This window comes from Amblyraja radiata, chromosome 37 (genome assembly GCF_010909765.2).
Source record: "Amblyraja radiata isolate CabotCenter1 chromosome 37, sAmbRad1.1.pri, whole genome shotgun sequence".
In the NCBI taxonomy this organism is placed as follows: domain Eukaryota; kingdom Metazoa; phylum Chordata; class Chondrichthyes; order Rajiformes; family Rajidae; genus Amblyraja; species Amblyraja radiata.
The window spans coordinates 3,892-22,624 of NC_045992.1; the positions used below are offsets into that span (position 1 = coordinate 3,892).

The 18,733-nt window shown below is 42.4% G+C and overlaps 1 protein-coding gene across 4 annotated transcripts in view; it reads left to right on the plus strand.

The window, feature by feature from the left end:
- The first annotated feature begins 5,573 nt into the window (after positions 1–5,573).
- vcl (vinculin) overlaps positions 5,574–18,733 on the plus strand; it is a 107,100-nt gene continuing 93,940 nt past the window's right edge. For 2 of the 4 annotated variants that reach the window (XM_033012643.1, XM_033012644.1), the window contains exon 1: positions 5,574–5,922. In XM_033012643.1, coding sequence (XP_032868534.1) covers positions 5,755–5,922 — 168 coding nt within the window. In that variant the 5' untranslated portion in view covers positions 5,574–5,754. The remainder of the gene's footprint in view (positions 5,923–18,733) is intronic. The other 2 variants (XM_033012645.1, XM_033012646.1) reach the window with 2 other exon arrangements.

Genomic DNA, 18,733 nt, shown 5'->3' on the forward strand with positions numbered 1-18,733 from the left:
CAGATTTTTTAATAAATGTAAGTTAAAAGGTTTAGATTCAAACGATAGAGAATTATTAGAAGGGGAGATTACGATAAAGGATATTGAGGATCTAGTGGCTCTTTAAAAAATGGTAAAGCAGTAGGACCAGATTAGGGTTATTTTATAAAAAAAAATTATGATTTGCTTACCCACGTTACAAAGACTGTATGAGTATATATATACTCAACAGAAACTTCCAGACACTGTAAATAATCAATAATAACACTTATTCCTAAAGCTGATAAAGATCTGGAAGACCCGGGATCATACAGAGCATTGCACGTTTAAATACGATCAGAAAAATTTTAACTAAAATACTAGCGCATAGATTAAGTACATGATGAATAAATTAATACACCCTGACCAAACAGGGCTTTATTCAGAAACGTACTCATATTAGAATCCTAAGAAGATTATTTAATATATATATTCCAAGAGAATTATTAATGAAGATCTAGCAATAATTTCACTTGACGCTGAAAAAGCATTTGATCAGGTCGAATGGCCTTACTTATTTTCGGTGATGAAAATATGCAGCTAGGGGAGAAATTCGTACATGGATAAAACTGTTATATAAAAAATTCCCACGGCTATAATATTTACAAACCAAAGGTTGGCATCTAAATTTAGCCTATCTAGAGGTTGTAGACAAGGAGGCCCATTATCTCCATTATTATTTGCGCTTGCTATTGAGCCACTGGCAGAAAGAGTAAGGGGGCATCCGGAAATACATGGGTATAACACAAAGGACACAGTGAATAAAATTTCTCTATAACGCAGATGATGTATTATTTACATTACAAAACCAGAAATTAGTATGCCAAACTTATTAAAGCTAATAACCCAATTTTGTTCACTTTCAGGATACAGAATAAATTGGAATAAAAGTGAAATTATGCCAATAAGGGAACATAACAAACAGATAATACAACAATTTCCATTTAAAATAGTAAATGAAAAATTTAAATATCTAGGTATTTATGTAACTAAGATATATACATCATTATTTAAAGCAAATTTTCCCCCATTACTGAACAAACTACATAAGAATATTCAATACTGGAAAACACTTCCTATCTCAATGGTAGGCAAAATCAATGCCATAAAAATGATTTTTTTACCGCAAATATGATACCTTTTTCAGACAATTCCGATATATTTGGCAAAAAACTTTTTTTTAAATTGGACTCTATTGTTAATGATTTTATCTGGGATTATAAGAATCATAGGATAAACAAAAGACACTTGTGTAAATCAAAATAAATGGAGGCTTGGTTTTACCCAATTTTTGTTTTATTTTCTGGGCAGTTAACATTAAAAATATGAATTTCTGGTTGGAAGAAATAGATCATCAACCAGACTGGTTAAAAATGGAAAAGGAAGATTGTTACCTTTTGATATCGGTTCGATATTATTTGCTACGTCTAAATTAAACAAAAAAATTTATAGGGAAAACCCTATAATATTTAGTGCTATACGAATTTGGAAACAATTAAAAAAGACATTAAAATTAGATAATTTATCACTTTTTCTTCCAATTGTGAATAATCCTTTGTTTAAGCCTTCATGGTTGGACGGGGGTTTTACACAATGGAAGAATATGGAATTAAAAATATGGGACAACTTTACAAGGAAGGCACTTTTCTGACATTTCAGGAGTTGCAACAGACTTATGGGACTTCGAGGAAATGATTATTTCAGATATCTTCAATTTAGAGATTATGTAAAATCGAACTCCCAAAATTTTCGAATTAGAAATTCAGAAATTCTTGATGAATGTTGGAACAAACATCCTAATACAGAAAAATTAATATCTTATATATATAATATCTTATTAGACAGTGACATTCCTTCGACGGACTTACACAGACAAACATGGGAAAAAGAATTAATCAAGTAATAATGAAGATACTTGGGAAGAAAGTTTGCAACACATACATCAGTGTTCACTAAACGCCAGACATTCTCTAATACAATTTAAAGTAATACATAGGTTACATTATTCAAAAACAAAACTACATAAAAATTTTCAACATATCTCACCTATATGTGATAAATGTCAACATTTAGAAGCTACATTATCTCATATGTTTGCAAACTGTATAAAAATTAAAAAATTCTGGGTAAATATTTTTAGTATAATATCTAAAGTAACCAGCACACAATTGGACCCAGATCCAAAATTAATAATACTCAGAATATTAGAATTAAATCAAACACTTAGAACAACACAAAGAAACTTTATTGATTATAGTTTAATAACAGGAAAAAAATTAATTCTAAAATTTTGGAAAGGCCCTACGGCCCCCACAATCAAAATGTGGATTATAGAAATGACGGAGACCTTAAACGTGGAAAGAATCAGATTTTCCCTGTTGGACAAACAGGAATTATTCGTTGGAACATGGTCTCCTTTATTGATTATTTAAAGGGTCAGAATGGTGCAGCACAGGAACCTGACTAGCACGCGGGCTAAAGAATGGATGAAATACTATACTCTGAAATGTACGAATATATCTCGAATGAAGTCTTTTTATTTTAATACATTTTTCCATTTACTTTAACTATCTTTTTCCTTTTTTTTTTTTTTTTTTTTTTTTTTGTTTGTTTTGTTTTTGTTTTTCTTCTTTTGCTTTTCTTTCTTACTTTATCTATCTCTTTAGTTCTATCTAGTTTAAAAAAAAAAAAAAGGCAAAAAGTATTGGAGACAATGTATAATAATTGACAATATTATCAATTTAAAAATGTAAGACTGTAATGATGTAAATAGGTTATGTACCTATCTCCAATAAAAAATATTAAAAAAAAAAAAAAAAAAAAAATGGAGTTCGCACAATGTCCGACTACAGTCATGATTATAGAGTAGAGCAGGGGGCTGAGCATGCAGCCTTGAGTGCTCCCGTACTGATTATAACTGAGGATGAAGTGTTTGTGCCAATTCAAACAGACTGTGGTCTGTGGATGAGGAAGTCGAGGATCCAATTGCAGAGGGATGCGCAGAGATCCAGTTCCATGAGTTTCATAACCAGCTTGGAGGGGATGATGGTATTGAACGCCGAGCTGTAGTCTATAAACAACAGCCTGACGTAAGTGTTTTTATTGTCCAAGTCTCCAGTGCAGAGTGGAGAGCCAGTGAGATCGCATCCTCCGTGGGCCTATTGTGACGGTTGGCGAACTGTAGTGGGTTGAGGTTCTTTTTGAGGTAGTAGTTGATATGCCCCATAACCAACCTCTCAAAGCACCTCATCACCACGGATGTTAGTGCCACTGGTCAAGTCATTGAGGCACGTTACCTTACTCTTCTTGGACACCGGTATTATTGTTGCCCTCTTAAAGCAGGAGGGAACCTCAGACCTCAGCAGTGAGAGATTGAAAATGTCCGCAAAAACCCCTGCCAGTTGGTCTGCATGTATTGAGAACTCAACCGGGTATGCCATCAGGTCCAGGCGCTTTCTGAGGGCTCACCCCCCTGAAGGATCTTCTGACGTCGGCCTCTGTGACTGTGATAGTAATACCATCAGAGCGAATGTGTGGTAGGCAAGTTACTGGGAAGCATTCTTGTGCCAAGATATACATGTATTTGAATAGGCAGGTATTAATTAGAGACAATCAGAACATTTTGCACACAGATCGTGTCTCATGAATTTGATTGTTTTCTGAAGAAGTAACCTCGATGAACATCGATGAACCTTCTGAAGGTTGACGTAGTCAGTATGCATTTCAGTGAGGCCTTTGATATGGTTTCACATGGTAGGCTGCACTGGTCAGCTAGATCATATTACATCAAGGGAGAGCTAGATGCCTGGTTACAAAATTAGCAAATGAGAGATAGTAGACTTAGTCTTTTGGCAATTGGCCTTCATTCGTCAGGAAATTGAGTATAGAAGTTGGGATATGTTATAGTTTAGTTTAGAGACAGCGTGGAAACGGGCCCTTCGGCCCACCGAGTCCGTGCCGACCAGCAATTAACCACACTAGGGACAATTTTATATTTATACCAAGCCCATCAACCTACAAACCTGAACGTCTTTGGAGTGAGGGACAAAACTGAAGATCTTGGAGAAAATCCACGCAGAAAAAATATACAGGGAATGGAGAGCTATGGATCACGTACAGATGCTTCCTGACCCACTGAAATCCTCCAGCAGTTTTTTACTCCAGATTCCCACATCTGCAGTTCATTGCCTCATGTAGATCAGTCCGTGGCCGCAGCACCGCCCACCCCACATCTCCCCCCGCCCCCTCCCTCCGCTCTCCTCTCTCCCCCTCCTGCCCCATCTCTGTTTGCAGATGACACAAAGCTGGGTGTCAGTGAACTGTGAGGAGGATGCTATGAGGCTGCAGGGTGACTTGGATAAGTGGGGTGAGTGGGCAGATGCAGTATAATGTGGATAAATGTGAGGTTATCCACTTTGGTGGTAAGAACAGAAAGGCAGATTATTATCTGACTGGTGTCAGATTTGAAAAAGGGGAGGTTCAACAAGACCTGGGTGTGCTTGTACATCAGTTACTTACATCAGTTACTGAAAGTCAGCATGCAGGTACAGAAGGCAATGAAGAAAGCCAATGGCATGTTGGCCTTCATTGCGAGAGGATGTGAGTTTAGGAGCAAGGAGGTCCTACTGCACAGGGCCCTGGTAAGACCGCACCTGGATTATTATGTGCAGTTTTGGTCTCCTAATTTGAAAAAGGACCATATTGCTATTGAGAGAGTGCACCGTAGGTTCACCTGGTTAATTCTCGGGATGGCGGAATTAATATATGATGAAAGAATGGGTCGACTGGGCTTGTATTCACTGGAATTTAGAAGGACGAGAGGGAACCTCAATTGAATCATATAAAATTCTTAAGGGATTGGACAGGGTAGATGCAGGAAAAATGTTCCCGATGTTGGGGGAGTCCAGATCCAGGGTCACAGTTTCAGAATAAGGGGTAAGCCATTTAGGACTGAGATGAGGAAAAAACTTTTTCACCCAGAGTTGTGAATCTGTGGAATTCTCTGCCACAGAAGGCAGTGGAGGCCGATTCGCTGGATGTGTTCAAGAGATAGTTAGATTTAGCTCTTAGGGCTAAAGGAATCAAGGGATATGGGGAGAAAGCAGGAACGGGGTATTCTTCTGGATGATCAGCCATGATCACATTGAATGGTGGTGCTAACTCGAAGGGCCGAATGGCCCACTCACCACCCTCCTCTTCCACGTTCCCCGCGGTAGCCGTGCTCGTGCTCGTGCTCGTGCTCGTGCTCCCTGATTCAAACAGTGCCCAACATTCCATGTCGTTGTGAAGAATTCCCTTTTATGGGAATAGAGCGCCTGACGCCGCCGCAGCGCGCGAGTGGGCGGGCTGGAGCCGAGCAACTGCCATTCTCGGGGTGGTTGTGATTTTCTCGCACCGCCGGAAATGACGCATCACAGAGGCGGGATTAAGGACAATCCAGTCGCCTGTTTGATGGAAGACTGTACGGACCAATGGGGAGGCAGAGTGGTCTGCAAGGATGACGCAATGGTTGCGGCCGAGGGGCGGGGCAGGGCGCGGCGGGAGGAGGGGCGTCTCGTCCCTCTGAAGCGAGGGGGGAGAGGGGGAGGGGCTTCTCGACCAAAGGCCAGGGAAGTGGTTTGGGAGTGTTCTTTCTTTCTGCCCTACAGAGAAGAGAGCTGGGACATTTCTTTTGACAAGAAGCGTCGCATTTCCCTCTAAGTTTGGACACACTTTGATCTGCAAGAGTTTGCAGCCATGCCTGTGTTTCACACGAAGACGATAGAAAGCATCCTGGAGCCGGTGGCTCAACAAATTTCACATCTGGTGATTATGCACGAAGAAGGTGAAGTGGATGGGAAAGCCATTCCCGATCTCACGGGACCGGTGGTTGCTGTGCAGGCAGCTGTCAGTAATTTAGTGAAGGTAAGTGCATCTCACAACGCACACTGTGTTGTGTAGGGGCTCAACATGCAACAGAATGAAAAATATCTTGTTTTCCAAGACAAAGGTGGACCGAGTGTAGATGTTCCATAATTCATTCCCCGCTGCCCCGGTGACAATAGGAGGAATTTCCCTCCCAAATAAATCCGCGCTAACTCTAATGTATTGAACAACTTTGGACTGATCGTGTTCAACTGCTGATATTCGATCTTTGTTCTGGCAAAACGACATCAGAAACTGAATAGGGAGACAACTGAATAGATCGGCACAACTCCGAGATAAGCTTTAAGTATATACTTAATGTTTTTTGAACATGTGACTGACGCTGTTGTGATATCTGTCGTTCTCTCTCAGATAACATCTCTATTAATATTAATTAGTTCTTTCTTTGGTAATGTGGAGCTAACTATGTGGGAGATGTAAAAATGTTTTGTCTTTTATTATCCAAAGGCGAGGGACCATGTGAAAACGAATGATAGTTGCCTTTGAAAACAAATGCACCAGTGAATGAGAAAGAAAATAAAATTGTTTAATTTATATTATGTTTCTCGGGTCTGTGTCTTTAAAACAAAGTATCTTCCTTTTTGTATAATGTCGGTTGTTTTGAGGTTGGTTGGCTTGCATGACAGATACCGGAAAGCGTTGGCATTCTCAAAGGACTACTTAAACTTTTGGTTGAATCTACCGTTTGTCACTGATATTTTCTATTACATCTTAGGCGGGTGCATTTATATGTTGAGTAAAATGGAAGAAGGTAATGTAATATAATAATTATAGTTTGGTGTTTTCAGACTGTGACGTCACCCATTCCTTCTCTCCAGAGATGCTGCTTCCAAATAGAGTTACTTATCACTCGGATTTGTTTCGCTTAGAAACTCGAGCTCGACTTTGCTAGTTGCTATTCCACTGTAAATTGAGTGTAGATTATTTGTGGTTAACTGATCAGTGTGTGAGATACAATTTAATGTATACAATCATAGCGCATGTTTTTTCCCCCCCCTCAACCATGCATGACCTTGCATTAAAATATTAGCACTATGATAAAAATCAAGGGATGCCATTATATCAATATTTTTGTTCAGAGAGCTGGGATGCATACTATTTTATTATGAATTTAATTAAGCTTATTATTTTCCTATACTAATATATCTTATCCCCCCCCCCCCATTGCTGAACACATTTAATAGTGAGGTGTGGGGGGGAAGATTTAATAGGAACCCGCGGGCAACTTTTTTTACACAAAGCGTGGTAAGTAGATGGAACAAACTGCCAGAGAAGGTAGTAGAGGCAGGTAGATGGATAGGATCTGTTTAGAGGGATATGGGCCATAGGCAGGCAGGTAGGACTAGTGTAGATAGTTGGCGTGGACAAGTTGGGCCGAAGGGTCTGTTTTCACGCTGTATGACTCTGACTCTATATACTGGAAAGTAGAATATGGAGGATTTTGAATGTGGCCTCACCAATATCTACTGTGTACCTGTATTCCTCGATCCATCTGCTCTACAACACTCCACAGTGTGCCATTCACTGTGCAGAAGTTGTCTTGGTTTGACTTTCCAAAATGCAACACATTGCTCTTCTCTGTATTAAACTCCAATAGTCATTGTTCAGCCCAACTGATCAAGATCCTACTGTAATTTTTGATAACCATATTTGCTTTCTACGATACCACCCACTTTAGTGTCATTTGCAAACATACTAATCATGTATTCTCATCCAAAGCATTGATATATCATAAGATCATGTGATGGGAGTAGAATTGAGCCAATAGGCCCATCGATTCTACTCTGCCCCATTCAATCATGGCTGATCTATCTCTCTCCATCTTAACCCCATCCTCCTGCCTTCACCCCATAACACCTGTGAACTACAAACACCAATGAGCCCTGCATTGATTGCTGAGCCATGTGGAATCTTTGCAAATGGCTTGCTGAAGTCTGTAAAGACAATGGATTTGCTCTCATCGGCCTTTTTCGATACTTCAAAAACTCAACCAGATTTGCAAGACATTATCTCCCACATATAAAACCATGCTGACTATAACTTTGTTTAAAGGCCAATTAATCAAAGTTCAGCTCTGGCCTGATTCAGGACAGGGTGAGAGTAGATGGGTGCACTTGAGGTAAGAGTGTAGGCCGAGAGAGCAGTTGATACTCTTTTGGATACCGTTCAGCAGAATAACCCATCAGTAATGAGCATCAGCAGCAGTCGGGTCTATGGCACCAGACCTGGCCCTGAGGTACAGCGGGGTAGAGTTATGTCAGACAGAGCTATAGTGGTAGGAGTCTCGCCTATTAAGGAGACAGACGGGATATTCTGTCGCAGCAATCGACATTCCACAGTGGTGTGCTGCCTCCCTAGTGCCAGAATCCAGGGAGGCAGAACATCAGCACATTTTCAAGGGGAAGTGTGAGCAGCCAGAGGTCTTTGTGCATGTTGGCACAAAGGACAAGGGTAGGAAAAGGGATGAGGTCCTGTGAAGTGAATAGATGGAGTTAGACAAAAGATAATAAACAAGGACCTCCAGAATAGTGATCTCTGTATTACTCTGGTACCATGTGCTAGTGATGGTAGGAACGGGAAGATAGGAACATGAGCACATGATTGCATGGCTGAGAAATTGGTGCAGGGGTCAAGGGTTTCAGATTTTTGAACCATTGGGATCTTTTCTGGGTAGGGATGATCAGTACAAGCGGAAGGGGTTGCATTTAATTGAAAGGAAATCAATATCCTGGCAGGCATGTTTGCTTGTGTTACTAAAGGAGCATTTAAACTAGATTGGCAGAGGGACGGGATCCATTGCAGGACTAAGGCATGTGAGAAGCTGGAAGTCGATTTGAAAGGCGATGAATGAAAGATCAGTGGAATGAGGAAGGGCTGTTGAATTAAATTGCATTTATTTTAGTGCGGGAGGCCTGACAGGTAACACAGATCAACTCAGGGCATGGATAGGTACATGGGACTGGGATGTTCTATCCATTATGGAAACCTGCCTAATAGAGGGCCAGGACTGGCACCTTAATGTTCAGGCCACAGGTGCTGCAGGTGAGATTGAGGTGGGGGTCAAAAAGCAGGGAATGTTGCTTTATTTAGGAGAATGTCACAGCAGTAGTCAGAGATGACATTACTGATGGCTCATCCAGTGATCCAGTGGGTGAGCTCAGAAATAAAAAGGGGATGATCACCTTGTGTGAGTGCACTACAGACTCTTAAATAGTCAACGGGAATTGGAAAGCCCGATATGCTGTGAGATTGCAGGCAGCTGCAAGATGAATAGTATTGTCATAGTAGGTGATTTTTTTTTTTTTACCTTCCCAATATCGACTTGGTCTATCATAATGCCAGGGGCTTAAAGAGGGTGGAATTTGTTAAATGTGTTCAGGAAAGTTTTCTCAGGCAATATGTACAGGACCTACAAGGGAGAGGGCAAAGCTTTATCTACTCTTAGGAAATGGGGAAAGGCAAGTGACTGGTGTCAGTGGGCGAGCCTTTAGGCAACAGCAGTCACAGTTCTTATACTAGTTATGGATAAAGACAGAGCATCCCCATGTTAAATGCTAAATTGGGGCAAGGCCAATTTGGATGGTATTAGATGGGAACTTGCTAACATTGATTGGAGTGGGTTGTTTGCGGGCAAACGAACATCTGGAAAATGGGATGGTTTGAAACGTGTGATGACAAGAGTTCAGGAAACGCATGTTCTTGTTGAAGTGAAGAGTAAGGTGGGTGGGAGTAATGAAGCCTGGATGACAAAATAAATTGAAACAAACCTGAAGTAACTCAGTGGGTCAGACCGCATAGAGTGATACAATGTGGAAACAGTCCCTTCGGCCCACCTCGCCCACACTGGCCAACAATGTCCCAGCTACACTCGTCTCACTTGCCTGCGCTTGCTCCATATTCCCCCAAATCTGTCCTATCCATGTACCTGTCTTAACTGTCTTGTACGTGTCTTATGTGAAAACGTTACCCCTCGAATTCGTATTAAATCGTTTCCCCTTCATCTTGGTCCTCGATTCATCTACTCTGGGCAAAAGACTCTGTGCAACTACCCAATCAATCCCCCACTCATAATTTTGTATACCTCTATAAGATCTCCCCTCATCCTCCTGCACTCCATGGAATAGAGACCCAGCCTACTCAACCTCTCCATATAGCTCACACCCTCTAGTCCTGGCAACATCCTCAAAAATCTTTTCTGAAACATTTCAAGCTTGACAATATATTTCCTATAACATGATGCCCAGAACTGAACATTCTAAATGTGGTCTCACCAATGTTTTATACAACTGCAACATGACCTCCCAACTCTGGTGAAAAAAAACTGGTGAAAAAAAAAATAGGTGATGTTTTGGGTCGGGACACTTCTTCAGAAATTCCTCAGACATTGATGCTCTGGTCAGGAAATTGAAGGAGGCATGTGTCAGTTGTAGGCAGCTGGGATCAAGTGCATCTCTGGAGGGGTTTTGTGAACTATACTTCAGAAGGAATTCCAGCAGGTAATATTAAGGAAAATCCAAAGAGAGTTTACAATTACATAATGCGAATGGGATGCCATCACAGGTAGATAGGGTGGTCACGAAGGCTTTCGGTACATTGGCTTTTCTCAGGAAGGATATTGTCCATAGAAGTTGGATGTTATGTTACAGTCGTACAAAATGTTAAGGCTGCATTTGAAGTATTGTATTCAATTTTAGTCGCCCTGTTATAGGAAGGATGTAATTGAGCTGGAAACCGTGCAGAGAAGATTTACAGGGATATTGCTAGAACTCTAAGGCCAGGGCTATAGGGAGATGCTGGGCAGGATAGGACTTTATTCCTTGGAGCGTAGGAGTCTGAGGATGATCTTGCAGAGGTGTATAAAGTCAATGAGGGAAATGGAATGGGTGAAATCACAGTCTCTTTCCCAGGGTATGGGAATCAAGAACCAAAGTGCATAGGTGAGAGGGGAGGGCTTTAATGGAAACATGAGGGGCAACATTTTCCATACAGAAGATGATGGGTGCCTGAGGAGCTGGTTAAGTGAGGTATTATAATGTTCAAAAGAAATGTGGATAAGTACATGGATAGGAAGGATTTAGAAAGAAATGGGAAGCCTGATGCAGAAGATTACGATGCACAGGATTAACAGTGACTTGGTCATTTGTATGCAGTCTTCCTCACAGTCTGCAGTCGCAGCAATCTTGGTGTCACCTGCAGGCTTACTGACCAATCTTTCTACATTTATGTCAAAATTTAATCTCTCTAAAACCAATTAATATGCATTTATGTTGTCACTCCATTACAGGAATGATATGGAGGCTTTGAAAAAGCTTTGCAGATGAGGTTTACCAGAATAATGCCAGGATTAGGCAATAATAAGTAGAGGGAGAGTTTCGACAGACTTGGATTCTTTCTGGAAGGTTGCAGGGAGAGGTAAATAGAATTATGAAACGTATATAATGTAGATAGTCAGAACCTATTCCCAGGATGAAATATCAAATTCTAGAGAATAAAGGAGATGTGCAGGGAACATTTTTTACATAGAAACATAGCAAATAGGTACAGGAGGAGGCCATTCGGCCCTTCGAGCCAGCACCACCATTCATTGTGATCATGGCTGATCGGCCCCAATCAATAAACCATGCCTGCCTTCTCCCTATATCCCTTGATTCTACTAGCCCCTAGAGCTCTGTCTAACTCTCTCTTAAATCCATCCAGTGATTTGGCCTCCACTGCCCTCTGTGGCAGGTAATTCCACAAATTCACAACTCTCTGGGTGAAAAAGTTTTTTCTCACCTCCGTCTTAAATGGCCTCCTCTTTATTCTAAGTGTGGTCCCTGGTTCTGGACTCGCCCAACATTGGGAACATTTTTCCTGCATCTAGCTTGTCCAGTACTTTTATAATTTTATGTTTCTATAAGATTCCCCCTCATCCTTTTAAACACCAGTGAATACAAGCCTAGTCTTTTCAATCTTTCCTCATATGACAGTCCCGCCATCCCAGGGATAAATCTCATGAACCTAAGCTGCACTGACTCAATCACAAGGATGTCCTTCCTCAAGGGTGGTGAATGCCTGGAACATGTTCCCAGGGTTCATTTAAAAATAAATAAATTGGATAGTTATATGGACGGGAAAGGAATGGAGGGTTATGGTCTGAGCGCAGGTATATGGGACTAGGGGAGAATACGTGTTCGGCACAGGCTAGAAGGGTGGAGATGGCCTGTTTCCGTGCTGTAATTGTTATGTGGTTTTATATGGTTCGTGGTTGAGGCAGACGAAAGGGGCATTCAAGAGACTTTTGGATAGCCATATGGATATCCAGGGAAAGGAGGGGTATAGAATATGTGTAGGAAGGAACTGCAGATGCTGGTTTAAACCGAAGATAGGCACAAAATGCTGGAGTAACTTCGCAGGACAGGCAGCATCTCAGGAATGGGTGATGTTTTGGGTTGAGACCCTTCTTCAGACTGATATAAATTTGGGTAGAGATATACCTGATATCTATAGATTATGTGCAGGTAGATTAGAGATGGTCTTGGCATCATGTTCAATGGGTATTTTGGGCTGAAGAGCCTGTTCTTGTGCTGTGATTTATGTTCTTTGGGAGAAAGATGGGCAAAATAGATTTTGGGGCATTTTGATTGGCATGGGTGAGTTGGGCCGAAGGGACTGTTTCTTTCCGTTATGACTGACTTTATAACACTTTGTTATACGTAAATTCATATAGTTGGAGGTGCCAACTATACCAGAATCCATAATAAAGCATGTGATATCAGAAAGCTTAGAAAATAATACCATTGAGCAGAGTCCACATGATTGATAAAGGAACATCATGTTTGTTTCAATTGGAATACTTTGAGATATATCAAATTGAAGAGATGTATTTGGATTTTCAGAATATCTTCAGTAAGGTACCATTGGAGATTATTGAACAAAGTTGGAACAAGTGGAATTTGGGGTAATATACTAACATAGATTGACAGTTGGCCAACTGAAAACAGAAGTAGGAATATAAAGATCCTTGGCAGGTTATGACTAATGAAGTATCATTGTTCACCACTATTCAAAAACCATATTAGCACTTTATTAAAAGGGGAGGTGGGAAATATCTGGGATTCTCATTTTTGATGAGCTGAGAAGCCCAGCCGTTGCAGCAGAAAAGATTGACAGATTATGAATATGAAAAAAATAAAGGTATGGCAAGAAAATGATGTTTGAAGTAGATTGAATTGTTGGTGTTGGGTTAACCAGGGGAATTGTCTCTGCAGAAGGTGGAAAGGGGTGGAGAAGGGAAAGTAACTTGTGGGATCCCATTGGAGGTGGCAAAAATGTTGGAGGATTATGTGTTGTATGCGACGACTGATGGGGCGAACTGAAAGGTAAAGACAAGGGGGACTCTGTCCCTGTTGCGACTAGGGGGAGGAGTTAGCAAGGGTGGAGTTGTAGGTTACTGGGTTACCGGCCAAGAGGAGTTGGTCTTCACACGTAACATTATAACAGATACTGTACCAATGACAATAGGGGCCTTATTCTCACTCAAAGCACTGCTACTACAGTCAAAAATCACTACCTATACTCTAAAGAATTATGGCAAAGAAGGTCCACGTGCTGATACTTTCTGAGCTGTTCTGTGCCACTTTCTAGACCATGATATCATCTGAAATGAGCCATTAGTCTCCCTGAGCTTCAGTTTGGTTTAATTTAGAGATGCAGCATGGAAAAATGCCCTTAAACCCATCAATTATGTGTTCACACCAGTAAATGTATCATATGCAAGGTTATTCATTTGGTTGGAGAAGGAATTGAAGTCTCCAATACAACACTAAGAATGTTGAATGAATAAATATATTATTTTCTGTCACAATTGGTCAGAGAGCAAACAGAATATATGTCAGATGAGCACAAATAGAAAATTATACTTTTAAACTCATTCTAAAAGTAAATTTAATTACTTTTCAGTGGCTCTCGACTACTACTGTCTTCACAACATGAATACCATAAATCTAATTTGTCTTAATATTGTGTACTAAGTTGCCTGTAGTACACATTTTACTGACACAGAAACACTGAGGTGGGTATTTTGGGATTGCATTATGTTTTAGAGCTTGATTTATTGAAAAGCATTTGACAATTTTGTTTTGAAAGATAATTTGAGCAACAATTGCAGAAGTTTGTGAACAGAAAAACCCAGTAGAATTGAAGAAAGAAGAAAATTACAGCTTATGTAATTAAAAACACTGTTTAAGCTTAGTGCAGTGGTATGTTGTTCAGGGCTCTCGCTTAACATTTTTTCCCTGTTGCCAGCTGGGCAACCATGACAGCTTTTTAGGTTGCCAAATGACAGTTTAGGTGGTAATTTCAGACGGTTTGCATGACGCGTGCGATAATGTGCTCGGACGAAGTGCGTAGTTACCAGTCGGAATTATGCTCAATGAAGCATTCACATATTATGTTTAAGAAGGAACTGCAGATGCTGGAAATTCGAAGGTAGACAAAAGTGCTGGAGAAACTCAGCGGGTGCAGCAGCATCTATGGAGCGAAGGAAATAAGCAACGTTTCAGGCCGAAACCTATCAGTCTGAAGAAGGGTTTCGGCCAGAAACGTTGCCTAGTTCCTTTGCTCCATAGATGCTGCCGCATCCGCTGAGTTTCTCCAGCACTTTTGTCTACATTCACATACTATTTCTGCTTCAAATAACTCACAAACTAAACATATTCACCGATCAAGACATGATATATACCACAATGCCATGCAGCAAAATTATAATACAATATCTCAACTCATTTTACACATTGCAATTTCTATTAGTTCTTTCCACTTCCAAACAAAAATGTGGTTGTATTATTCAGCATATGATCAACCTGTGTCAATAAATCCTGGACCATGGTAACATATATGCTTAACCATACACACTACAGATTGATGCAAGCATGTTTTCTGTGAAGGACCTAAAATTACCATGGCATGGCCATAGCATGGGTCATTATTGCTATTGGCACAGAAACACTCTGGCTTCCCACATAATTTACCAATAACAAAATATACTGGTTGTGAGGACATTTCTAAAGGCATTTTATGATAATAGCTGTTAAAACCGACCATACCCATCTGACAGGTTAAATATTACACTAACTGACAAGCGATGGCCAAAGGACATAACTGCAGCAAATGTTCTTTTGGTAATATGTTTAAAGGTGTCAAAACAAATAATAACTTTGGGAATTAAAACGCTTTTGATTGCGTTCCGTTATCAAACAAAGTCAATGTTCGCTCTGAAGACCATGAAGCACAATAGGGTCAGGGGGTGTGTGAATCAGTGCGGGGTGGATAGATGGCCGGGGGGGGGGTTGAGAAGGCAATCGGTGCAGAATGGATGGATAGAGCAGGTGAATTAGTACGTGTTGGTTGGACTATGTAAAATTGTGAGGGGAGAGCACAGGGATGTCAGTGGTGTTGAATGGGGGGGATCAGTACAGGATGAATGGGGGGGTTCAGTACAGGATGAATGGTGGTAGACAGAAATGCTGGAGAAATTTAGCGGGTGAGGCAGCACCTATGGAGCTAAGGAAATGGGCAACGTTTCGGGTCGAGACCCTTCTTCAGACTGTTCCCCCATTCTTCCTGAATGGGGGGGATTAGTACAGGATGGATGGTGGGGGGTTCAGCACAGGATAAATGGGGGGATCAGTACAGGATGAATGGGCGGGGGGGGGGGGGGGGGGGGTCAGGACAGTGTGGATCGGAGGGTCTGTGCAGGATGAATGGGATATCACTACAGGATGAATGGGGGATCACTACAGGATGAATGGGGGATCACTACAGGATGAATGGGGGATCAGTACAGGATGAATGGGGGATCAGTACAAGATGAATGGGGGATCAGTACAAGATGAATGGGGGATCAGTACAAGATGACTGGGGGATCAGTACAGGATGAATGGGGGATCAGTACAGGATGAATGGGGGATCAGTACAGGATGAATGGAGAATCAGTACAGGATGAATGGGTGATCAGTACAGGATGCATGAGGGGATCAGTAAAAGATGAAAGGGGGGAGATCACTACAGGATGGATGGGGGGGATTGGTGCAGGGTAAATGGAGGGTGGGTCCGTACAGGATGAATGGGTGGTTGAGTGCAGTATGAATGGGGGGACCAGTGTTGGATGGGGGGGGGGGGTGGGGGTGGGTGGTAGGAGAATCAATGCGAGGTGGGTAGGGTGATGAATAGATTAGGGGGGGGGTGGTAGATGGGGAGGTGAGCACGGGATGTCTGAGGACTGAATAGAGGAGGGAATGGGGATCAGTGCGGGATGGAGAGGAGGGGTCCCAGGATAAGCGGGATGGAGGGGGGCGTACAAGAGAGAGGGGGGGGGGAAGGGGCACAGGAGGTGGGGAGGAAGAAAGGTCAGCGCTCCTCGGACAACATTGCCCCACTGCCTTGGCCGTCCCTGTCCAACGCCAAAGTGCCGCCGCCTCCTCGCCACCACCTCCCCTACTCTGCCAGCCGACAGGAAGGTGCGGGGCCGAGCAGTGCAGCTCAAAATCCTATGGCTATAGAATCTTTGGTGCAGCTGCTTCAGACGGCGGAAGGAGACTTCCCTCTCCCTCTCTCTCTCTCCCTCCCCCCTCTCTTCCCGGCCTCGGCGTGCGAGAGGGTTTGTTTTGAAAGCGCCGTTAACGGATTTGCAAGAAGCCGCTGTTATCAGGGCGATAGCGGCCGCTGCTTGCAAATCCGCCAACGGCGCTTTCAAAACAACCTCTGTCGCACGCCGGGGCAGGGAGGGAGGGAGAGAGGCCTCTTTCGGGCGGGTTGCGGGACGAGATGGAGCCGCTGTTGCTGCTGTTCGGGGCCCGTCATTCGCTCCGACCCTTCGTCACCCCGCACCGAGTATCTTTGCCCTGCAATCAAAGATACTAGAGGAATACAGCCGCCGCTGCTGACACGAAACGTCACGTTCCTATTCTCCAGAGATGCTGCCTGACCCGTGGAGTTACTCCAGTTTTTTTGTGTCTATCGGTATAAACCAGTATTTGCTTGCCAAGCCAGGCAAAATGAGTCGGCGTTTAGGTTGCCCGGCGGCACTTTGGGTGGTCAATGGCACCCAGGCAACCGCTAATTTCGAGCTCTGTTGTTTCAATCTCTGGAAACAAGATTCAAGTTTTAGTAATGTATTGTTTCATAGACTGATGAATAATGTGCCTTTTTAATTTTAGATATTTTCACCAGTTTACAAAATGATCCAAAGAAGGCGACCATAAAATTGCTTTTAGAAACATAGAACATAGAAATTAGGTGCAGGAGTAGGCCATTCGGCCCTTCGAGCCTGCACCGCCATTCAATATGATCATGGCTGATCATCCAACTCAGTATCCTGTACCTGCCTTCTCTCCATACCCTCTGATCCCCTTAGCCACAAGGGCCACATCTAACTCCCTCTTAAATATAGCAAATGAACTGGCCTCGACTACCCTCTGTGGCAGGGAGTTCCAGAGATTCACCACTCTCTGTGTGAAAAAAGTTCTTCTCATCTCGGTTTTAAAGGATTTCCCCCTTATCCTTAAGCTGTGACCCCTTGTCCTGGACTTCCCCAACATCGGGAGCAATCTTCCTGCATCTAGCCTGTCCAACCCCTTAAGAATTTTGTAAGTTTCTATAAGATCCCCTCTCAATCTCCTAAATTCTAGAGAGTATAAACCAAGTCTATCCAGTCTTTCTTCATAAGACAGTCCTGACATCCCAGGAATCAGTCTGGTGAACCTTCTCTGCACTCCCTCTATGGCAATAATGTCCTTCCTCAGATTTGGAGACCAAAACTGTACGCAATACTCCAGGTGTGGTCTCACCAAGACCCTGTACAACTGCAGTAGAACCTCCCTGCTCCTATACTCAAATCCTTTTGCTATGAAAGCTAACATACCATTCGCTTTCTTCACTGCCTGCTGCACCTGCATGCCCACTTTCAATGACTGGTGTACCATGACACTCAGGTCTCGCTGCATCTCCCCTTTTCCTAGTCGGCCACTGTCAAGTCTTCTAATGTTTTTGCAGATTCCCCGCTTGAAAGGGATTTGATTTATCTACCCCGAAATGATGAACTGGATTCACTCAGACCAAACACTTCTTTTCCACCTTTTATTTTCTCCTTCTTTTATTTTGGCAGATTAGTCTTTAGCAGTTTTTTAGCAGTTTTAGTCTTTACCAGTTTTGGTCTTTATCAGTTTTGGTCTTTATCAGTTTTGGTCTTTATCAGCTGAAAAACCCTGTCATCTTGGTTAACAAACACCACCAATATCAACACGTTAGCCAGACAAGTTTCTCAGCTTTTAAAGGGTTAAACAGAGTCTCTGGGACTGCAGTCTTCGACTCAGTCCATTTAGAGTTCAGTCCTTACCGGCTGCCAATCGGGTCTGTAGAAAATCAGTCCTGCTTGCCTTTTCTGGCTCTCGCGGCAGTCTTTTCGGACAGTCCTTTTGATTTACTGTTCAAGTTCTCTGCTCGCAACTCTCTTGTCTCTTCTTCACTGGCTTCTGGTGCTGTGTGCCCTTTTGACCCCCAGGCAGAACTCGGCGGGCTGGGGATCCGCCCACTTTAATCACTGTCTCGTGATTTCAATTTAGCATTTCTCTGCACCTGTTCTTTCATTTCAGTTTGACTTGACACCTCCCACTCGATGTTCCAATGGAACCACTTGGGAGTTCGACGCTTTAAAGTCAAACTTTGAAGTCTAGGTTTGAACTTGGTCTTTATTTTTACCAATCGAACTGTTGTGGTGCTTGGGAAAGTTGTGCCCAATTGCGCAGCACAA